This window comes from Poecilia reticulata, linkage group LG2 (assembly GCF_000633615.1).
Source record: "Poecilia reticulata strain Guanapo linkage group LG2, Guppy_female_1.0+MT, whole genome shotgun sequence".
Taxonomy (NCBI): Eukaryota; Metazoa; Chordata; class Actinopteri; order Cyprinodontiformes; family Poeciliidae; genus Poecilia; species Poecilia reticulata.
In genome coordinates this window covers 8,443,210-8,467,372 of record NC_024332.1, presented here as the reverse complement: position 1 = coordinate 8,467,372, position 24,163 = coordinate 8,443,210, and the positions used below count along the sequence as shown (strand labels likewise).

General features: G+C 41.1%; 1 protein-coding gene across 13 annotated transcripts; it reads left to right on the top strand.

Moving 5' to 3' along the window:
* The first annotated feature begins 1,531 nt into the window (after positions 1-1,531).
* Positions 1,532-23,728, top strand: LOC103473437 (microtubule-associated protein tau). 13 transcript variants are annotated; one of them, XM_017310444.1, is made up of 17 exons: positions 1,532-1,600; positions 8,025-8,187; positions 9,203-9,277; positions 11,304-13,823; positions 13,978-14,190; positions 14,334-14,489; positions 14,934-14,989; positions 15,424-15,441; positions 15,607-15,774; positions 15,861-15,975; positions 16,067-16,123; positions 17,091-17,398; positions 19,328-19,420; positions 19,721-19,813; positions 20,224-20,305; positions 21,891-22,003; positions 22,206-23,728. In XM_017310444.1, exons 2-17 carry the CDS (start codon positions 8,055-8,057, stop codon positions 22,413-22,415), a joined length of 4,410 nt encoding a protein of 1,469 aa, XP_017165933.1. In that variant the 5' UTR covers positions 1,532-1,600; positions 8,025-8,054; the 3' UTR covers positions 22,416-23,728. The 13 variants fall into 13 exon arrangements, with proteins under 13 accessions (XP_017165933.1, XP_017165925.1, XP_017165927.1 ...); XM_017310435.1 differs by adding an exon at positions 7,918-7,929 and having other exon boundaries at positions 1,554-1,600; positions 15,424-15,774; XM_017310436.1 differs by having other exon boundaries at positions 14,337-14,489; positions 15,424-15,774.
* Positions 23,729-24,163: the final 435 nt, after the last annotated feature.

The following is a 24,163-nucleotide window of genomic DNA, read 5'->3' as shown; positions in this document are numbered from 1 at the left end:
CAGTGACATTTAGCTTACAGAAAGAGTGCCAAGCTGCCAAATTAACAAAATTAAACTGACCAATAACATTTAGCTTTAGGATGGACATGTGTCCCCCTACCCCTCTACAGACTCAGACAGTTATGTGCTACGTACAAGATGTTTTGTCACAAAATATATTTTTTTATTCATAGTGCTGTTAATAGGAAAGATGTTGGGTAATAAAAAATCCATTAACTTTTTTTTTTTTCATTTACTTTAAGAAATATCTCAAGGTATGCACAGTGCGATTTGCAATACCGGTCATTGAATTGTGAAAGTGCTCCTAATTTATCGTACAATTAATTTCATTTGTCCTCTGCGAGCTACCTATTAATTAATTGATTGGTCGACTGTTAGGAGGCAAGTTGTTTTTGCTAGTATGAAAAAAAGAACAAACCATGAATTAGCTGCATCTTGGTAAAAGCCGCAGTGTTTGAAGTGTGGAGAAAAAAGTAGCGGCTTATAGTCCGGAATTTATGGTATATTAAATATATTAAGATACTAAATATTACCAGAAAAGGAGCTATAAATTATATATCATTTCCTTTTTTACATTTGGCTCCAACCTTTTTAGTAAAGTAAAGAGGTTAAATCAGGAAAACATAAAAACCACGTAATCATCTGCTAATAGTAGAATAGTAACATCTTTTCGAATAGATAGTTTTCCTTCTTCTCTCATAAATTCACATCCTCCCTGTTTGCAGAAACTCTTTGTTTGCAGAATTGTATTATTGTCTTAATGCTTGTTTTGACACCTGAACCCCCCTGATGATCCTTTCACACCCTGTAATGCTAAAAGGATGCTCTGCGTTCCACCTCCTTACAGTTCCAGAGCTACGCACGGCTGTCTGTCTTTGAATCTTGGCCCAAGATTTAACTCCTTCATCCTCTGGATCAACCCCAGAGGGCCAATCCAAGACTTTAACAAATCCTAAAAACAGCTCACTGGAGCCGCTGGTCTACTTGGCACAGGAAGGATGCTTGTAATCACTTGGAGCAAAATTACCATCCCTGCAGTTGCCTTGGAGACTCTCCGCCAAACCTCTGCTTCTCCTTTTATTAGTCTGTTGTGTTGCTGAAGTTTGTCTTTATGCATTGATGAGGATTTCCAGCTTCTCTGAATACTAATAACACAACTCAGTCAGGCAGATTACGGCCTGAAATGTATTGGTGGTACTAATGGCATTAATTTCAAAGTAAATTACCATAATAAACAAAAGAATAAAATGGAACAAACTTTATTATTACATTGTTTTGGCTGTGGCTTTGTTATGATGAGTTATAAATGTTGCTTACAGGCAGAACTGCTTACATGGCTCTGCAGCACAAGATGAAAGCTTAATGTGTGGAAAAGACTTTAATACGATTTAAGGTTCACCAGATGGGATTTGGTTGTTTGCGCTTAAAGTTGTGGATGAATTAAATAGGCCTAGACTTGCTTCTTCAAATATCTAACAATTGTTTGATGATTCTAATGTTTATTTCCCTTCATTTCTCATTTTTATCTCAGGTCTGAGCCAACAGTTCAACGCCATACCTTCCTGGTTCAACAGGCAGAGAAGCTCAGCTTTCAGCTCAGGTAACTTGGCATCACACGCCGAGTGGATTCAATAATAAATGGTGACTTAAATGTGGAAAATTTAAAATTCCATCGTCCATTTAGTTATGAAAGCAGAAATAAAATCTTGACCAATAAAATTGTTGCTTCTGAACAGCAGAGCTAACCATTATAGCTACGCATTAAGTAGCTAAGCATTACATAGGTAAAAGCTACGTTGCGGAACATCACATAGCTAAACATCATGTAGCTAAACGTCACGTTGTTGAACATTATGGAACCGAATGTTACAAGACTAACGTTCAGCAATGTTTAGCTCCGTAACGTAGCTAAACATTACGGAGCTAAAAGTCATGTAGTTAAGTGAGACGTTGCTAAACATCATGTAGCTACACGTTGGTGTTCAAGCGTGGCCCACTGCCAGCTGCTTCATTCAGCTCTACTCTCTCTGACATTTTACTCTCACTTTTCCCATGACTCACGGGGGCCGCGGGGGTCGGCTGGAAGTGGCTGCATTCAGCCAGATAATTGGCTTGGCTCTCCATATGTGTATAATAGCAGGGGATTGGGCTCGGTTTGGGCTGATGTCATTTTGACCCACAAAAAGCAGTGATTAAGTTAAACTCTGGTGTTCCAGTTTAACCCCAGCTGAGTTTGAAACATTAGTTATACGAGAGGACGTTTCCTGACCAACCTGTCTGTCCAGATCAGCTAGAGTCTTGARAGGACATGAAAGGAGGTTGACRCGATGACGACTCATTGTCAGATTACATATAAATTTTTGAAGTTATTTAAAATATTTGAAACGTACTCCACGAAACCATACATGAAAAGGCAGGTTCCACTGTATTTAATTATTGCTCTGACCAACATTTTGTAGAGAAGCTTTTTACTTGAGACATTAAATGACTTAATGTATTTTATAGAAATTGTTACTGGATGTTAAATTACATCATATTATGAGTATTTAATGTTTGTTTATTGTGTTGTGTAGATGGTTCTTATGGGAGCGTTTAACTGCCAGAGCTTAGAAATACATTTGTGAGCAGGAACTTGTTAAAACGAGAAACATTCTCTTAACAAAATTTATGTCTTTAAATTTTGCTATTGTGTGAAAGTTTTTTATTTTGACAAGACATGAAACTCGTATACATTTAACAAGAAATGTTCTTGTTTTGATGAGTTTTACATCTTGTTATAAGGAGAAACTGCTCCTGAGTTTACTTGAACCTCTGTCAATTAAACACTTCCTTAAGTTTTTACCTTTATAAATCAAATATCTATTCGCTAGTTACTTAAATGTCTGTTTTCTAAAACAAAAATAGACTCTGAAACTGAAGTAAATTCAAGTTAAATGTACACAAATATGTAGGTGATGTAATTATAAAAAATGTTTCTATTTCTTACTAAAGCGAGTATTGGATAAATTGGATACATTTTATGACCACATTATAGCTTGTGGCTTTTGAGACATTTGATCTTGAGTGATAAATCGTGGGCTTTATGAGCTTTATGAGTTTTATGAGCTTTATTTCGATGTTATGCAAGCGGTCATCAGTAACACCAGCACATCGACTGGTTTAAATGGCTCCATTCGTGTCAGAGCAGTGGGGAAGGAACCCTGAGGCGGCACCGCGCCCAACACGATCCGCTGACCTATTTCTGGATGGTCAGAGTCACTCCATTCGCTGCTGCCATCCTCTGACCTCCGTGACTCTACGTTGTGGTATCACTATGGGAACAATGACATCGCTGGAGTCCTCTGAAACGCTTATTGGTGGTACAGACATGGAAGGAAAACACCAACTAAAGGCAATAAATAAGCTAAGATGAAAATATTTAACATTTCAGAGACTGAAGAAGAAGTCGGTAACAACGCTAAAGTTTGGAGGGGGACGTGTCATGGTTTGAGTGGCTTGAGTAAAATATGAAATTATCTATAAAAGTAAAACTGATGAAGAATTGAACTCTTAACTTATTTTTTTGTTGTTGCAAATTTTGAAGTATCGCTAGTTGATGGAAATGGCAAAATTTTAAATAACTTCAGCAATTTTGATAGTTTTTACGCTCACTTGATTTTTTTTTTTTTTTTGCTTTTCAAAAAATAGTTAATTTGCAATAGGAGAAATGGAAACACATTTATCAAATAAGTTCTAGGAATAGAAAGATAAATACTTTATTGATCCCCAAGGGATGGAAATTTGTTTGTATCAGAATAACATACAACTAGAAAATATCTTAAGAAATTTAAACGGGGCCTGGCCAGGTGTGCTCATCGATTGGAAACCAGTGTTCTGATGCTATGAATTAGCATTAATGCTAAAGTAAGTTACAATGTAATCAGTAGCATTTGGAGAGTCACAAGCATGTTGAGTAACGTAAATATACATGAAACAGACATTCAACACAAAAGTAAAAATCTGATTTATACTTTGTGGCAGTTCGTTACCAGAAAAAAATGCTCATCTTTTAACGCCAAATTAATAATAATAGTAATGTTATTGTTTCTAAAGCATACGCTCTTCTGAAATACTGCTCATCTGCTTAGACACAAGAAATTTGCAGTTGGCAAATTTTGCAAAAGTGAAAATCAGATGTTTACTTCGTAGCACTTCGTTACCAGAAAACACGCTCATGTCTTAGAAACAGATTAACAACAAATATTGCTATTGTTCAAAAAACATAAGATTTCTTCTGCTTTGTAGTAACGAACTACGTTAAAATTGCTCAAACTTGCTTCAGATTGATGTCAGATACTGGTAGACAACAGGAAGCACCTCAGTGACGTTAAAGTGATTGCTCCCATATTCCTGGTATTCCGGTGTCTAATCTTTTCTAAGTGTGGGCCCCACCCCCATGCTAGTGAAGGCAGGCTCCAGTGCTTACAGTTTATTCACACTTCCCTGACAGCGCTCATTATGCTTTAACTCTCCTTTATGTGTTACTGAGTCAATGAAAGCTAATCTGCTGCTGCAGGAGGAGGAAGTTGCTGGTCCGGCTTAAATACAGGATAAATAATCTTGTAGAAAACTCGTTTTAATCGAGGAGTAGTTTATTTCTCCCATTTTTCTCTTACTTTAATTTTAGATTTTAAAATCACATGGAAATATCCTTGATGGCTTCAATAATAAATGAATGATTCCTGCAGAATAAGAACGTTTGGCAGTAACATGCAGACTTATTACAGTTGCGGTAAGTCCAGACAGGACGTATTTTATTGGGTTTTATGTGAAAGACAAACACAAAGCAGAAGGATAATTGTGGAAGGAAAATGTTCCAGAACGTTGTGATGTTGCTTTTCTGGAATGCAGTGTTTTTGTTGTTGGAAGGTTTTTTTATGTATGTTTTCACTGTCTATCTGAATCAAAGATTTTACTTTTTTTTTTGTTGAAAGAGCTCCCATTCTTAGAAGTATTTAAAGAATTTATGTCTGTCTTTATTTCTATAATTTGACAGTAATTGATATTAGATATATTAGATGTAATGTTTTTTTCTTTAACCTTCAGTTAACATTTAGATTTTCCATGCTCTTCCTGTTGTTAATTGTAATTAATTCATTGCATAGATTCATTTGATTTTTGAAAACCAGTGAGGTTAGTTGAGATTTTGAAGAGGCTAATATTAGCTACAGCTAACTGGGAAACGATTGATATCAGATCTATGGCTCTCCATCCAGGGTGCCATCCTGTCAAGGAGAGACAAGAAAACATGAAGGTCAGTTTTCCAGAACAGGATTTCTTTCGCTTTTGTAGGTGTTCAGTAGTTGAAGATTGAAGAAAATTTAGTGTATTATTCCTGGTGTTTCAAATGAATATGCACTTAATGTGATCATCTCTAGCTTAAAATCTAAAGTGCCAAAGAAATAAATTGGAGACAAACTACATTATTTCTCCTGTTTCGACTGAGTGTGCTTATTTTAGGTGCCAACACATCAACAGGCCTGCTAACATTCACCACACAAAGTTTCACGAAGCAGCTTGAACTCTGAAGCAGGACTAGTTTACATTCACTATGCTGATTGAAGTTTTTCCACACTAAATCAGGCTTTGTAGGAGAATGTAACTTAGAGTTTGAAGCTTACATCAGACCATTTATTGTATTTGTTTCTTAGATCTATTTCTTTATTTTTCTACTAAACCTTACCTTAGGACCGAATGGTCCTACTGGTGGAGGTTGTCGGACACATTCAGCTGCCCACACACAGGATTAAGGCCAGGTTGGCCTACAGCGGAGACAGGCTGCCGGAGATCCTCCCTCCTAAATGGATGGTGACATTCCGACGTGAGCAGCGCTCCGTGGAAGCACGAAGGCTGACCCAGATCCAGGCGGGGCTGGATTAGGACCGAGGTGGGGGGGCTAATGGGGAGAGGTGAGGGGCGGGTGGGCGGAACAGACAAAAGAAGAACCTGGAGCCTCTCTGGCTTAGCGTATCTTCTCCTAGTTAAATACCTGCTGGTGTGTTGAAGACGGAGTACGACATGATCAGATCTGACAGTTGTTTGGGACTGGTAGCGGTGTCGATTTAACCCTTTAGTACACTGGTGTAGATGCTGACGTGCTGTAGACTCGGATAATAATGAAGATCAAAAGAAGAACATAACCAGGCTAATTTGAAAATATCCGCCCCATCAAACTACAGTAATCTTAAAGTTGATGTAGATTTTAGAGAGATAATTCCACTAATGTCTCTAACTTTATGTTGTTTTTTTAAGCATTTCACGTTGCAGATGGTGAAAGTACAGAGAGGGGCTGGTGAACAGCTGAAAGGGAGCAATAAAAAGGGCAACGTCGGCTCCAGTTAACAGCAGGATGACAGGATCTGCCTGGAGAGCAAGGTTTACAAACCCAAATGAGGGTAGAATACGATTAACATAAGTTTTGAGTTTTAAGAAAAAAACAGGATAAAGGTCAAGCTTTACATTATTTGTAATAATTCATAAATCAACACTATTATATGATTATAGATTCAATTCAGTGAATAAATACTAAGGTGCTTTAGACTTGAAGGTTAATAATGGCTACCTAAAATAGCTAATCCCAAATATTCAGACTACTTGTGATCAGTCAAGGGAAATTATTTTTATATACAATTTATTTAAACTTCAAATCGGATAATAACTATAAGAAAATTCCTGAAGATGTGTGTTAATCACTATAATTAGTCTGCAAATTTAATGAAATAAGTTAGACTGGTTAGCTGAGTAGCCTAGCTTAAAGCTACATAGAAACAACTCGGTAATCTGAAAACGCACAAATTACTCAAAAAGGATATATTACATCTAAATGTAAATGTATACTTCAATTCTGAAAAAAAGTGTGTGTCGTGGTAATGAAATGAGTTTAAAACCAAACAAAATGAAAGTCGTGAGTTAAAATAGCATTAAAATGTTGTGTTGACATAAGTGAAAGAGGTGACTGTCAGTTCACATTGTATCCAACGGCAGGAGTTCAATGTTTGGTTCAGGAGGTTCGTTCAGGTCAGATTCCTTTAATCCTTTTTGTGTTGACTATAACAGCAGCATGGCTCACTGCTGACCGGAGGGATTTAAACCCGTAACCTCCAGATTCCTGCAGAGAAACCTGCTCTTTAAGGTTTTCAGTAAATAAAATAAGATTTTCCAGGGTGTAGCTTGCAGAGTGTGTCGTTCGATTTTACCAAAGCAGCAGGAAGCAGGTCAGTGTGATTCCAGGCTGTCTTCCTCCTTGGCAGCAGCTGCGCCCCGCCCTGCCTTGCCTCTGACTGTGCCCTGGGCTCGCCCCCTCAGCCTGTCTGGGTGTCACTGGGTCCGTCCTGACTGCAGCAGCAGGAAGCAGGCTTTATTAGCTTTAGTCTGATGAAGAGCAATGAGCTGCAGCTGCTTGGTGATGATGATGATGCTAGCCTCCTGTTAGTCCTGTTTGAAAATCACCATGCGTTTGCCTTGGAGAACAAAAGGCTACATGATTAGAGAGTTAGATACTTTTGTTTGTATTTCTAATGAGTGGAGATGATCACTGGGAGCCGCTGCTGTGTCGTTTCCTSCTGCATTGAGGCTCATTTTACTGGTTTCTGCTCAGCTGAGGGACGTGAGGTTCCACTCTGCACATGGATGCTGAGACAAAGGCCAGACCAACAACTCAGTGCAGCCGCTGGCTCCCCCTGGTGGCAGGTTTAGTGTTGATCTGCAGAACGTGCTGTAGATTTAAAAATAAAGTTTAAAAATTGGTCAAAGTTCAGTTTTTTTTTTTCCAGAATATATCTTTGGATTTTTTTTTTTTTTTTGCCATGTATAGTATATGGTATGTGTTCTTGAACTGAGTTTCCTTATTTTTGCTCTGATTATCGGACATGGAAATAGTTGAAAATTCAGGTATGCCTTTATTTTATTTCATTTTTTTATTTTGGCGTGTTTTTTGGGTGACACATGGCCTCTTCCTCCTCCTCCTCTTGTCTGTCCCTCCTCAGATTCAGTAGGTGACCCTCAGGCAGGCGGACATGGCAGACGGCAGGCAGCCAGAGGACCACTGGGCCGCCAACGGCCAGGAGAACGGAGAGAACGGCTACTCAACCTACGGCTACCGGGAGAACGGCTACCACGCTGCGATGGTCGCTCCACCTCCAGCAACAGGTAGGGGGAAGCTGCATGCTGAAGCTTGTGGAGCAGAGCAACGGCATGACGAGACGAGGACAATAAATGAATCAGTCAATCCACCTACTATAGCTGTTCTCATCATTTTATGACAGTAAACATTAAAGTTCCTCATGAATTTGTTCAATCCAATAGTAGCTGAAGGAATAGCAAAGGACAGAGGACAGAAAAGGAAGAGAAGACAGAGAATAGAAGAAAAGGAAGAATGCAAGTTAGAAAATAATGATGACATAAATAAGAAAGGCAAGAAAGGAAAGGATGAAATAAGACCTAGAAATTAAGGAGGTACGACACGAGGTAAATGATTGGAGGACATGAGGAAGGAAGGATAGAAGAGCAATATGAGGAAGAACAAAAAGGAAGGGAGGAAGGAAACGAATGAAGTCAGGTGTAAGGGTATCCAGGTAATGAAAACTCTGAGAGGACTTTCCAGACTGCGTAGGAACCTTTGAGTTTCCATCTGCCAGAGTTAGCTCTCCATGTCTGACACAGGGCTGCCCAGAAGTCTTCACTACTCAGAGTTCGTCACATTCTGACTCATTCCAGCTGTGAACTATTGCACAGTTGTAAAATGGAAGGAAAATGGAGAAAAAGAAGCAGGAAGTTCCACTGATGCTTCAGTTACTGACTTCCTGTTGGTCCTCGGGATCTTCAGATTGAAGTTTCAATACTACCTTTTATTTATTTTTTTTTACAAACCAACTAAATAAACTAATTAGTTCTCAGTTGGATCCAGGTCTGGGCTTTGATTGGACCATCTTCTTTTTGAAAAATGAATACGTTTCCTTCCCCTTCACAATTCTGCTYTACTCTGTGTTGGTCTGTCACATGAAATCGTCACCGTTTAATCTTTAGAGGTCGGTATGAGAAGAATATTGAGCGTTTCTACACTACCGGAGTGTAGAAAGCTGCTCTGACTCATCCGTCATCTCCGTCTTCCCATCCCGTCTTCCCGCTGTGTCTTGTCTCTCTCTCTCTCTCTGTCCCTCTACAGTGGACGACTCGGCCAACCTGCCCCCCTCCCCTCCTCCATCTCCATCCGCTGAGCAGACTGGGCCCCTGGCACAAGGTACACAGATCTTTAAGGAACAGCCTCCTTCCAACATGCAGGATGTGACATGTGGTGAAAGTAGCAGAGAAGTTCTCCTGGTCCTCAGTATATACCACTCTGTCCTGGTCCGCTCACAATCTGGTCCATTTGACCAACTGTACTCTAGTACCTCAATCAGTTATTAATAATAATAGGAATAGTGACAACAACTCTCTTCTTTAAGACCCATCAGTCTCTACTGGTCTGCTTCTCATTGTCCACTGCTCACTGTGTTCTTTGTTCACTCAGTTCGTTGATTTTTACCATTCGTCTTTTTTCCCCCCATTACCAAACTGGTTCCAGTACTAAAGTGAGTCATAGCAATGGTGCTTTCAGTTGAAGCCACCATTTCCAGCCAATAACTACTTCTTCTGTCCCAACACCAACTCGGTTTCCTGTTTCCACGCAAAGTTAGCTTAGCTTTCAACAATAAAAACACCCACCTAGATTCAACAGCAAAAACCGACAAACTGGGAAAACACACAAAAAAAAAGAAAATTTCAGCTGAATTTATGGCTTTTTAAACCTGTGAAAAGGAGTTAATAAATTCTGCCATCAGCGGTCGTAAATCTGATTAGATGTCAGAAATGTTGGTTGGTAAATGTTGAAACTTAAGATTGTCATTTAGAAAACAGCATTTTATACATTTAGACACTCATCAAATCCCCATTGCCATAAACGTTATATTTGCAAAATATGTTTTTGAGTTATGCAATGGAGAGTCTACATCGCATAACCCAGATTGCACCCATCTTTGTCTCCATCATATTCAACCATGTCACACTAGTTTTAATGTCAGCCATGTCTCATCTGTGTCTCCCTTCCCCTGCTCAAAGAGGAGAAAGTAGATGTTGTCAGTCAGCGGCCTCCAGTGGAGGATGTGGCATATGAGCAACCAGGAGACTTGCATGTAGAGCAGACAGATTGTTTAAGGGAGTCCCAGGCTTTGGGTTACCAGAGAACCCAAACACCTGAGGCCGTCAATGGAGGAGATCACCACAGTGAACAGAGCCCGACACAGACAGGTGTGTGGGGTTTTGAAAACAACATGAGTGTTTGAACAATGGTCTCTTTTCTTGTGCATGACCCTCTGGTGCTCTTCAATGGGTACAAAGCTGTCGGCTCTTGGTTTTTCTATCTTGTAATGCAGCTCAGGCTTCGCTGCCAGCCTTCCCTGCTGCTTTGTTGCTCTGGACTTTGTGAGCTTCTGCTGCAGTTCTTAGAGCTGCTGTTTGCAAAATAATCATGTGACATAGCATTTTGATTTTGTGCTTTGTTTCATGCCTAACACAACCATTTGCTTTTTTTGAGCACATAATCAACCATATCATGGTTGATCATTTCTGCACCTTAGTATTGCCAGCTACATTGCAAACGCTAGAATCACTGTCATTGTATTCTGTATATTTTTCTGTGGGTTTTGTTGGGATATTGTGATTGGAAAAACAGCTGAGTATCTCACAAATAAATGCTGGATGCATTTAAAGTCTGTTGTAAACCATTTGCTTTCTGTTTTTCATTTGTCTTCATATCATCCCACAATAAAGAATAAATGTGTTTTCCTATTGTTGTTTAAACCAATTTGGGCTTTAAAACCAACTTTCATTGGACATTTATTGTCAGACTAATAAAGCTTTCACCCCTCAACATAAGTTACTTGATTGTCATTGACAAATAAGTAAGATTAGTTTTATCTGTAAATCCCTCTTTATTACAATAGGAATTCAATAAGCGTGTGTATTGCCATTATTTATTGCCATTTAACATCATGCAACTCATTCCTTTGTTCCAGTTCTGCACGCTATCTTTGATGCTGTGACCTCCCCTTGTGCTGTTGTGGCCTGGCACAAAATACACTGTGCTGTGTGTTTTTGCTTGATGGAGAGTATCTATGTGCTGGAAACCTCAGCTTGACTGTATGGGCTAGCTTTTGTGGATGCTGCAAACAAAGCTTTTTGCTAACTTGAGTCAGCCCAGACTTCTACAGCATCCTTCAAACTCACAGCCCAGCCAGCGGAGAGCAAAACATCTTGTGAGTCTGAGGTGCAAGAAGGCGAATGTCCTGTAACGTCTGAAGAAGAACTCGCTTTGAGTAAACATCCCACTACTTCAGAGAAAGATCTCTCGGTGGAGTCCTCAGCTAAACAGACTGATAAAGACAGAGGAAATAACACAGAAGAATCCCCTGAAGACTGCAAGCCTTTGGAGTCTAAAGTCAAGGACCATGAAGATGTTTCACTGACAGAAGATGTGGCAAGTCTCAAAACAGAAAATAACGCCAGAGTTATGCAGAAATCACAAGCTCCTTTGAATGAAAGTACTGAGAAGACTGAGGAAGGAGAAGYAACAAGTCAGGGCAACGAGGACAGTAGCATTCAGAAAGAAACTATCCAGTTAAAAGAAGGATCAGATAAAGATTCAAAGACTTACTTTGAGACATCAAAAAGTCAAGAAGAGGGATCATCACAAGGCTATTATGAACTCAGTTTAACCTCAGAGAAAGGGTTAAGTGTAGAATATGACAGAGCTCTGGATCAATTTGAAGGACGAGAGAAGAAAAATGTGAGGATATTACCTGATAAAGCACCGTTAGAGCAACGGAGACTGTCCTTGAACATTCCTAGTGGGTCTTCGACAGAAACAACTGTAAAAGTAGACAAGTCSAGGAGATTCTCTGAAAGCTTGTGTCCAGTCAGTGGAAGCTTTGAGGAGACTGAAGTACCTCCATTAACCCCATTTGTTAAGACGCATACTTCACCACTTCAGCCTGTAGTCTCCATTATCCCAACACTGACACCATCTGATAGCATCCAGACAATGGCAGATGCTTCTGCTGAGGGGCATGGTTCTAGCTCTGATCAATCAGAAAGCCTTTCTGATATGTTGGACTTGGCTGGGGTCCCACTTCGTCCATCAATACAGATGAGGGACCACATAAGACGAAAATCGATGCCAGCCAGTGCGCTCCTCGGTAATGTCTTTGACAAGCTGAGTCTATCAGAGCAAATCTTGACAGAGGTGGCAGGGGAGAATCAACAGGAAGAGCTTGGCTACTGCGTGTTCAGTGAATACTCGGCACCCATGCCTTCTCCAGCTGATGTACCAAATCCTGGAGATTCTCAACACCAGCACTTCCCTTCTTTGGGTTCTGAAGAAGAGGTTTCTAAAGTTGTGGAAATTGAAGATGGTCAAACTCAAGTGCAACAAAAAGATCAGAAAGAAATTTCTCAAAAACCTGTGTTGGAAAAGAAAGATCCACCAGTAAAGACCTCCTTGATTCTGGAAAAAGCTGTGACTAGTGGATTAAAACCAGATCGCTTACGAATCCCAATGACGGCTTCGAAAGACCGTCTTACTGAACTTCGTCTGGAGACTGGCCTACCTGGGGACATAAAGATCCAGGCAATCCCAGAGGTGGATGTTGAAAAAGACCCCTCTAGAGAGGCCTCACCCATCCCACCGGACAACTCCTTTACTTTCACTTCTGCAGAAACTGGAAATAGATTTCCCCTGAGGCCGATCAGCCCAAAGTCTGAAGGAACCCTAGAAACTCAAGGCAATGAGCCACGGGAAAATGATGTGCCCAACAAATCTTCAGAATCCAAGAGTGTTGATGAAGAACTGGAGGCAAACAAAGCGATGACAAACACTGAGATTGTAGATCAACAAGAAAAAGCTGAGGAGGCAGACAGAACCACGACGGCATCAGTGGAACCTTTACAAGATAATTTGGAAGAAAAACCTTTAAGCTTAGGAGAAGTAGAAACACAAACACCTTCAGACTTTTCTCAGCACTTTTGCATTGAAAAGCCAGGAGGTGAAAAGATTCCCCAAATCCAACTATCAGAGTTGATGCTAACAAAAGACTCATCAAGGCCACAAGTATTATCTCCAATCATTGTAATACCTCAAGCACAAGTAGATGAAGAGGTCGAAGAGGAGGATGACATTGAAATTGCGGAAGAGCCTCAAGAGATTATGGAAGAACCTGAGGAGATTCTGCACTCCTTGAGTAAAATAACAGCGGAAAGTATACCTGATATACCTGAAGTGGAGGAGCAGAAGAAGGACCAAATGAGACTGATGGTTTGTGATAAGATGCTGGACGATGATCCCAAGTCGGGAGCTGAAGAATGGAGCCATAGTGCCCTAAACAGCGATGAAGGGGAGCCTGCTACAGACAGTTCACATTTGTCCCCATGTTCTGACCATGACCTATTACAGCAGTCTGAGGAAGGTAATGAGGAGGGAAAAAAGGAAGAGGACCTGCAGGTAGATAAGATGGAATCATCAAAAGAAGAGAATGAAGGGGTTAAAAAAGATGAAACTTATCAAGAGGAAGTGAAAGGAGTTGATTATGATGCAACTGGTGATGAAAAAGAGAAGAAGGTTCTGATTGAAGAGGATGGAACCAACGAGAAAGACATGGAGATTGGTGAAGAAGCAACTAGTCTGGCAACTAATGATGAAACCACAATGGACGTGTCCATCCTGGATACAGACAGTGGCTGGATGGACCCTCAAGGTACCCAGAACATTTAATATACCTATCACTTCTACAATATAGTCAAAGATCTTCAATCTATATACTTAGAAAGTTGATATGTCTTGATGTAAGCTGGTACCTAGCTATGACAGCGGTGGAGAACTAGTCCTCTCTTGATACTTTTCTGCTGCAGATGATGACAAAAGTATCATGACTGAGCAAATCGAAGCCCTTCCTCAGACACAGAGTTCTACTGCTGCAGCTACGGTGGTGGACTGCCCTGCTAAACAGTTACCCGGCAAAGGACCAAGGCGTACCAAGGGCCGCCTTGGTACTACTGAATGCAAAGTGACACACAAAGCACCGACCTACCATCCCCCAAGAGAGGAGATAAGAAAGAAAAAAGGTTCTCGTTCTGTTTTCAAGAAGTATTTATAGCCAGAAAATTAACTTTCTTGTTACTACCAAAACCCTTGACTTTAAAACCAGCTTTTTATGTCAAAACTGAGTTGTGCATGATGGTATAATAATGTCTCTCCTCTTCGCCAGTAGGCGTGAGGAGGGTTGACCAGAGTAAGGTGTCAGCCCTCCAAAGTCGCTCTCCATCTCGAAAGAGTGGAGCCAAAGTGGCAGCCAGACATCCTAGGCCTGCTCCGCTTCACGGCTCTGCTAAGCGCAAGGCCACAGGTGAACACCTTTCGCCAGGTATCAGCGCTGTGAATGGAGAGAGATCACATACATGTTGTGAAGTCAGTATATATGTGACCTATGTGGAAGATTCAGAAGCAGATCTCTCTTTATTTTTGGCTCTTTGAGGAATTGAGCAGTGGCAATGTAGCTGGCAAACATCTTACCCATCAAACGTTTCCGTTACTTTCACTGCCTTAACTGCTGTCTTTCTTTGCATCATGATTGTTTATTTCTGCTCAGTGTTTCATTTGTTTATGATTCTTGTTTTTTAACATAGAGGGAAATAAAAAGTTGTGTTGTTTAATTTGTCATCTTTGAAACATAAACCAAATGCGGCTTGCTGTTTTGTACCTTTCCTTTGGAACTGTCCATTCATTACATGTGTGCGCCACATATGTGCAATCCTAGAAGATGTCTCCCCCTGCTGGTTAACATTGAGTATTGCTCCTTTTCCCACAGGTATGGCACACCACCAGCCACTCAGTGTGGCCCAGCCGTCCAGGGAGAGGCCCACTGTAAGTAATATTTTACTGTTTTAGCAAACTCTAGATCGATGGGGCATGCTTATGTCACAACCCTATTAGTATTTTTCTCTCATACAGACATGAAAATATTTAAATCTGCAAAATTGATAAGGGGCAAAACATAAATGGAGAAGGAAAAAATCTTTAAGCAAGAGCAGTAGTTGAGGCATTCACTAAGTCTGATGAGAGCAGAAGCATCACTTTGAGATTTACAAGCAAGGAGGATTGTTGAGTGGAATTTTGAGAGAGCAGTGCAACATCTGCAGTATAATGCAGTCCCAGATCACTGATCTATGTTGCTTCTTGTCACCTTTCTGCATGATGTTGGCTAAATATATCTGCATGTCTTCATCTCATCCTTATATTGTTTTCTTCCTGTCTGATGAATCATGCCGTCTTGCATGCTCGCCTTCTGTCTTTGTCAGTCGCGACAGAGAAAATCTGTGAGTAAAGATGTTTCCATGCAGAAGAATCCCATATTTTCATTACTATCATCTTTCAGTCATCATTTCTGTCCTTTTGAAGTGTATTTTCCTTTCATTTTTCATCTCTTGGTCGCTTCCTCCACCTTGCATGTGTCCTCCCCTCTCATTACGTGGATCACCCAGAGCCCCACGAGGGCCGTTCTGTTAAAGATGGCAGTGCAGCGCGGCGGGGGCTGCCCCCGGCCGAGCTCTGCCTGCAGCCTTAAACGGAGCCCCCTGGTGGAGGCGGTGATATGCGAGGCGAGGCCCGCCTCTGCCTGCTCCCGCCCTCCCCCTCTACCAAACAAATGGGTAAATTAGAGAGAAGAGAGAGGGTCTGGGCCGTAGATGGGGGGTGCCTGTCTGGATTATTGACTCTGTGGTGTGTGTTGCTTCAGGAGAGAACATACCGCAGCCCGGAGAAGAGGTCATCCCTTCCTAGGCCAGCCAAGTCTCTGACTCGCCATATTCCTGCTGCTGAGCAAGAGGACAGCACCCCCTCCAGGCCAACTTGTAAGATTACACTCCCTCAAATATGCAGTTTTTAAATCTCACTTCCTTCCACCCTCCTGCTCTCCTTTAAATTCCCTGTTCTCTCCTAAAGCGATCCGAACCGACTCCAGAGGAGACGGCAGGTCTGGAAGAACCCCTAGTATGGCAGGTAGAGAACCCTGTAGCTCCTTCCCCATCAACAGCTAAACATTTAGTCATTGATCTCCATTATATCACAGAAGAGCTCCATGCACATTTACTCATTGTGGCTCAGTCAAAGCCCCTGCTGCCTTATCAGAGAAACAGGTGGGATCCAGACCAACAGGTGCGCTGCTTCTGGGCTTAGATCCTATTGGTGTTTCCTCTGGTAACCTGGCAACAAGCAGCTGGAGGACAAATGATGTGATTAGCCTCTCACTGTTTAAACATTCCTGTTTAATCTGGGCTTGTTTGTCCAATGAAACATGAGCACATGTAGCCACATGTCTGACCATATGAAGCAGACCAAAGATGTTTCATCTTAGATTTGTCTTTTGTCTTCAGGAAGGTTTTTAGTTCAGCTCTCTTAACACTTACATTTTTTTTTTTTACCCTTACATCACTTGATTAGTTCCTGAACAAAATAATATCACTCACATTGTCCATCCTGCAAAGGGTTATTTAGGCCAAGATGTGTAAATGATGTGTATGTGTATTTCACATACTTGGAAGTGAGTGTGTGGAGATTGAAAGTGGACTTGGATAGTTGTGGACATTGAAAACAATCGTTCACTAGCATACAGTTGTTGAAGTAGTCAGTGAATTAGATGAAGTAATTCATCCATACTTCACCTTCCACCTATGGAAGATGGGGTCCTGGGGACAACTGATCAAATACACTGACGTCTTTTAGTGCAGAGGGTGAAGTATTAGTTGCTAAAATAGACAATGAAACTGAAAGTAAAGACTTGTTTTGCATTGAGGCAATCGTTTTTCTTATTGGCTAGTTTGACCAGTCAATGTCCAGTCAGTTTGAGGTGTAAATGTTGCCACAAAATGTTTTACTGTACATCTTGATTTCTGACTACAGACCATAATTTGAGTTGCAAATAGTGTATATATAATAGTGTATATGTATCCTTTCCTCCTCCCCTAAGGCACAGACTCAGCCCGGTCCCGGTCAGTCCGCAGTGGCGCTTCCACCCCAGGATCTGCCGTCACACCTGGCACACCACCCAACTACTCCTGCCGCACCCCGGGGTCGCGCACCCCCGGCAGCCACACACCCAAGTCCTTCAGCGTCCTCCAGGAGAAGAAGGTGGCAGTGATCCGGACCCCGCCCAAGTCCCCTTCGTCAGTCCAGCGGCAGCTGAAGGTCATCAACCAGCCGCTTCCTGACCTGAAGAATGTAAAGTCCAAGGTTGGGTCCACAGCCAACCTGAAGCACCAGCCGAAAGGAGGACAGGTAGACCAACGGGAAGGTTTAATGTGGCCTGTTTGGACCTGTTCAGAGGTGATAGAAGGGCCTGTAGGGTTTTGGTTTGCATTAAGGTAGTTTTGCACTTGCTGCCAAGACATGTGGAACAGAGTTGAGCTGTTCAGGGGGGGCGGTGTCCAGTAAACCCTATTAATAAAACAACATTAAGTTATTCATTGGTTGTTTCTCTGGTCAGATTTGTTCTGAGGAAAGTATAATCCAAATTTTGTGGATGTGCCAAATCCTGCCACATGAGGGCAGTAAATAGCCAGGTTTTCTTCCTATCCTTTAATGGAAAATCACAAAGTAGCAGGTGTTGTGACCACATTGTAATCTGGTTAAATAAGATTCTTTTAAATACGATGCCTCGTCCTTCTGATGATCACACTTAATGTCTCATATTGTCCAATTGTAGGCGCATCTGTAGAGCTTTGATGCTAACTACCAGAGATGGTAACATGTGAAGAAGGGTTTCCTCTGGTTCTGTAGAAATGTCATATGTCCACTCTCAGTCACTGTGCATCCTGCTCCGTGTCCTCTGCTCTGTCCGCTGCCATCTCCGTCTGCCGCCCCCTCAGGCCTCACATCTCTGCCGTCTCTACGTCCTCCTTCCCTCTGCTTCTTTTTCTGTCCCTCTGCTTCCTCCCTGGCGCAGCAGCACCAGCCGCACCAGCAAACACGGTTAGATTTAACAACATCCATCTGTGCAGGAAGATCCGTAAAAACGCTCCTCTTTGGCTGGAAGGACCACCAGCCCTTGGGAGCTGCTTTGGTCATGGCTGCCAGGGATTTTCCCTCCAGCTCTGAGGAGTATTTATAATCCAGCTTCTAGAGCCACTCAGAGCGCAGAAAAGACTTCATTTAACCTTCTCTATTTTTTTTTAAACAGATGTTTTTAAGAATTTCCCCAGAGCTCTCCCTTCTGAGCCAAATATAGAAACACAGGCAGTTAAGAGAGAATGGGAATATAATGTACTGCAGATATTTAGATTTTGAATCATTGTCAAATTTAGATGAAGTATTTGGTAGAACCATCTTCAACTTTCTAGTTATTTTTGATTTTATTTTATTTGTACTAATGAGTACATTTTTATGTTGCTTTTGAAGTCTGGCCTCTTCATCTCTGAGAGGGCAGTTTTTCCACTGATGATGATGATGATGATGATGATGATGATGCTCCTGAACGGACATTTCCAAGCTGATTATAGTATGTAATGTAATTATTGGAACAGATGAATGAAGCACCTTCAGGTGTTTTAGAAAGGTGAACCAAGCTCCGTCATTCTCTTCCTGATTTATTTTGGGATTTCCCTGATGTCATACAAAGAAGCAGCATGTTGTGTTCAAATTTATCAACAGGTAGCATCACCTTTTTTTTAGCAGCATTTAAAAGCTCTGACATCAGCTAAATTTACAAATTTGAAAAAAGTATTAAAAAGAACATATTATTCAACTGATTTAGTTTGTTTTTATATATTCTGGGTAATTTTTTTATAAATTAAATATACAGGTCTGACATAAATTATTCAGGGTCTCGCTGTCGCACAGGTTTTTTTTTTTTTATAGATACAGAAGTTTGTGTTGTTTGGTGCTGGTGCACTCCTCCGCCCCCTCTTCTGATGCCACCCAGGGCAGCCGCCCATGTGGTGTCCATCTTGAACTCTGTGAAACATCAAAGCCTGTTGAGCCTTGTGTTTTTCCCTGAATCTTTTTCTCTGTTCCTCTACCTTGCCATTCTGTGTTGTTTTCCCTTTTAAAGTTTTTTTTTTTTTTTTACATAAATTTAAAAGCGACACTAGTTGAAAAAAAATTACCTCAATTACAACCTTTTCCTTTAAGTTACCCATTGTTAATTTTTTTTATTTTTTTTATTTTTATTTTTTTATCATCAACATTATTATCCCAATTTTATTTTAGGTTCAGATTTTAAGCGAGAAGCTGGACTTCACTCATGTTCAGTCAAAGTGCGGCTCCAAGGATAATCTCAAGCACACGCCCAAAGGAGGCCATGTATGTAACTTTTCTCTCTTTCGCTTCTTTTGCTGTTTTTTTTTCTAGCTTTTATGCTCTGACATCCTGCTTTTATATGTGTCCATCTGTTTGTCTGTCAAACATTGAGGAGTTGAACTTTTGTTTTCTTTGCTGTAAATCGGCTTCTGTCGTGTCGAGGAGAAATGAAGAACTGGGACATTTTAGCAGGATTATTTTTGGTGAAACAGCCGAGACGATGTGGTCTATTTCCAGTTCACCTCTGTTTTTTTTTCCTTGGGTCTTTGGGTCAGAAAAGCAAATGAACGTGTCRTTTTATAGGTCATGATTCCAAGCGTTAAGCTGGACTTTAGCCAYGTTCAGTCTAAATGTGGCTCCCTGGATAAGATGCACCACGCGGCCGGCGGGGGAAACGTGAGTGACTCTGCGGAAAAGCTCCTGTCGTGTCCGACTCTCCATCCCTATCGCCGTCCAGCATGTCTGTAACGTGTAGCTGTGGTGTGTTCCTGTGACTTCTGCCTCAGACGTTAAATATAGAAACCATTCACGATGTTAAAAAGATGAAGCRGCGTCCCTCCAGCATGCGGGGACTTCAATTTAAACGAGGAACTTCCTCTCTCTGTTGTGTCATGGTCTACTGCTTGCTCTCTCCAGGAAGTGATGTCAATAGTCCACTTCCTCTGCCATAACCTCACAGATCCATGTTGTGATTTGTGTCTCCCCACTCAACTCAACGTCTTTAACTGCATTTCCATATCAAAACACGTCAGATTGGTTTCTCTTTTCCTTGGATTGTAATCCCAGCTGCTTGTTTCCTGTCGCAGGTTCAAATCCAGACCAAGAAGATCGACTTGAGCCACATCACCGCCAAATGTGGCTCCATGTCCAATATTCATCACAGACCTGGTAATCATTGTGTTGAATGTGCATTTCTGACTCTACTGGATTCATCTGTTGGGCAGTTTTGTTCACAAAGCTTCCTCAAATGTTGCATTCAGATGCATTTTTATGCAGACTATACTGAAATATGTGGTTTTTCATCTACATCTTTTAAGTGACGATCACAGCGTCTTTGTCTTGATGAACTTTTTTTTATTATCTTAGCATATGTTTTTAGAACGAAGCAGGTCTAGTTGTTGTTTCTAAAATGTTCCCCATAATCAAAGCATTGAGTCAATAAATGTCTCGATTAACATGGAAACACAAGAAATGTTCCAAATTCCTAAAGTAGCATTGTCAAGGTGCGCGCAACTGTTTAGTTTAAAAAACAAAAACAGTAGAAGCTTGGTTAATGTGACTATGATATTGTTTTCAAAACGTTGATTATTGGTTATTAGCCTGAAGATTCAAACATTGTTTAGCTTTGGCATCTAATAGTTACCAATAGTTGTTGTTTCAGGGTTTGAAGAAATCAGCATTACTGTTGGTCAAAGATGATAAACTTTGCACATTCACACATAACCCTAAAAATCCAATAAAGAACATAAACTAACCTATCAGCCTATTTATTCTAATTATTTCAGTTACTTACTTACTTCAGTCTTAGGCTAGTTAGCATGCTAACTTTTATTAGCATCTCAAGTTTCACAACAATCAACATTTTCGCTAGTCAAGCTACAGTTCACTGTGTGTAACTCGTGCAGTAGCACGAGTTACACACTCGTGCTACTGCACGGTGGTGTGCTGGCACACGGTGGTGTGCCAGCACACCACCGTGTGCTGGCACACGGTGGTGTGTTCCCATCTTCATGCAGCTGAAATATTAGGTATCTGTGTTGATAGATTTATGACTTTAGACGGAGGATATTCAGAGGATATTATGAGTTAAGATTTTGGATAGTCCAGCTTCAGATTAAAATGTTTTATTTTTGACAGTGAAGTTTAATCAAGCAGGTTAACTGTTCAGGAAAGACAATGATTTGATTTGTTTTGGTATCAGACCGTGTCTGTTGTCGGGAGTTTCTTTTAGTGAACCTGTTAAGAATCAAGTGGAGTAATTCCAAAATATTTTGACCCTCATTCCTTCGGCAGGAGCAAAATTGTTTGTTAAATCCACAACTGCTATTGCTCTTCTTTCTGGAGGACAATAAATGGATGTATGGGAATGTTTCTGTGTGTTTAGGTCTTCATCCAGAGCACAAGTTTAATGATTATATTTGCTATAATGTTGCCAAAAAGTTGTCCTTCAAGAGTCTTTGACAGAACCTAGTGGGAGGGAACAAACTGCCAAATAAAAGATGAAAGACTCGTATTTATTATTTAATGGTGATATTTTAGTCTTTTCTACTGTTGTTCAAACAAAACATTTGCCTCAGAGCAATTCTCTCCTTATGTTGTCTCCATATTTTATGACTCTGTAACACCAAGCCTTGTTCCCAGGGGGCCTAGGAGACTACTCTGTCTTTGCTCYGGGGTTTCTTGCCCCGTTCAGCCCTAGGGAAGCGCAGCGCTCTCTGGGATGACGCCTCACGGCTTTCTGTTGTTTCTCCAGGGGGAGGAAACATCCGTATCGAGAACATGAAGCTGGATTTCAAAGATAAGGCTCACGCCAAGGTCGGCTCCATGGACAATGCCAGCCACATGCCTGGAGGAGGGAATATCATGGTAACAAAGTTTTACATTCACTTTTACTGTCAAGATTTTAAGTGTCAGGTTAAAACATTTATTAAATAGAACGATGAATGCAGGAAATAAGTTGAGTGAGATGGGCAGTGTTGACGGGGGAGGGTTGAGGTAGACGTGGTCCGGCCCTGGGTTTTGACCTTGAGTCCTTGGATCCGTTTCTCCTTCTTTGCCGACCAAACAGATCGAGAGCCACAAGCTGAGCTTCCGGGAAACGGCCAAAGCTCGTGTGGACCACGGCGCCGAAATCGTCATCACCCACTCCCCCGGCGTGGAGACAGGGGGCACGTCTCCCCGCCTGTCGTCTGCCGGCAGCATCAACATAATGGAGTCGCCCCAGCTGTCCACGCTGGCGCAGGACGTCACGGCCGCGCTGGCCAAGCAGGGCTTATGAGCTTTCGGTCCATTCCCCCCGTCCTCCTGTCATTGTGGCCCCCCTCATAGACATCCAGCGGTGTCCCTTCAGTGCAACATGACCCCCAACACCTCATAACCCCACAGTTGTAGTCGATCGGGCTGTCGTTCGCCCATTTGGATTTTAAAGACTAGATTCTGCCGCCTTTAAACAGGAAGCCTCTCAGTTCTTTGATCCTCAACTCAAATATGGATGCTCGTTTCAGATCCGATAGGCCGAAGGTCGATTGTCTCAGCAAGTGGTTTTTACGATTGTATGACGAATTATTTTGAAGCGCATCGCCACAGCCCTCCAGAATTTATACGGTACTGAATGCAATTTATTGCTACTAGATAATTAATGTTGTCTTAAAGGATACAAATGTATGAGAGACTGACGGAAAAATGCGAAAGAGTGGCTGACAAGTGGACATGTCTGCTGAAATGTGACATGAGTTTGTCTTTGTTCGTCTGTTGGATTTTAATGTTTTCTTGCTCCGTTTTCCTTTTTTTACATAAATGTTACTGTAGTGTTACCATTTTGTACCTTCCCTGTGGCTGCTCTGGCTTATTGGCGATTATAATAACCATGGCAGTTGTGTAAAATGTCAAGCGATGAACAGCTAGCTTTATAATGGGCTTTTTTTCTCTTTTTAGTTGTTTTTGTCCCCCCAAAGCTGCCTGTTTACGTTCGTTTTTATATTTGCGCTGTAGTTTTACAAGATTACACACTACTGTTGTGCTGGCATGGCAACAAAAAAAAAAACAGATTAAGTTCAAGCTATTTGCAGCTATTTTAAAGTTTTTACGTTTGAACGAAAACGGCCTGGATACAATCCAAGTCAGGCCTGAATAAGCCTTGCGACCCTCCTTGTTTTTGCTAAAACAGTGGGTGGTACGTTGTGTTCAAATGGGTTAAGAGCCCAGAGTTTGTTCAAATTAAGTGTGAAGTATGAAGCTTTATATGAAAACATTCCTGTGGGGTAAAAAAGATAAAATAAATGTGTTGGTTTTGATCGTTGCTGGAAGTTCAGAAGAATGAAATCTAGAGTTCTTTTTCTTTTAAAAAAAAAAGGAAAAAAAAGAAGTAAAACGAAACTCTTCTATCAGAATTTTGCTCTCCTTTGTGGAACCCTTTTTGCCCCCGCCAGTGTTTCCCCCGTGCTTCCTCTTTCTCCACCYCCTCTTTGCCTGTGTAAGTGTATTTAAAGAAATGTAGATGTGTGTGCACTATTTCCAATGTTTGAGATGTAMTGATGATGACAAATGCTCCGACAAAATGACAACTGCATAAATAAAGAAAATAAAAACTGATTTTCTTGAGTTGCTTGTTTTGATTCAGTTTAGCTGCTTCAGAAATGGCAACTTTACTTTTTTCCTAACATCCATGATAAGGTCAAGAAAATGCTTTTTATTTATGGTCATTACTTTTTTTTAAAAAAACGGCTTACTTGGCTTATCTCAAAGCAGTTTTTGCTAGCTATTTTCTAATTGACTCTTCTGTTGTGAATTTTAACTTTGAGACTTTGCGTAGCAGGAATACTTTTCCAGACACTGTAATTATTTATTATAAATCATTCTACATATCTTCAGTCTAGATATCTTTCTAAGGATAGGCAGTGTTGTTTGTCATTAAGTCCCCACACTGTGGTCACAACCTACAAGTATTACATTGAATGTTAGAGGAGACTTTTGAGACTGATTGTAGTTTAGCTAGCATTAGCCAGTTGGCTATCAGCTGGTCAGAAT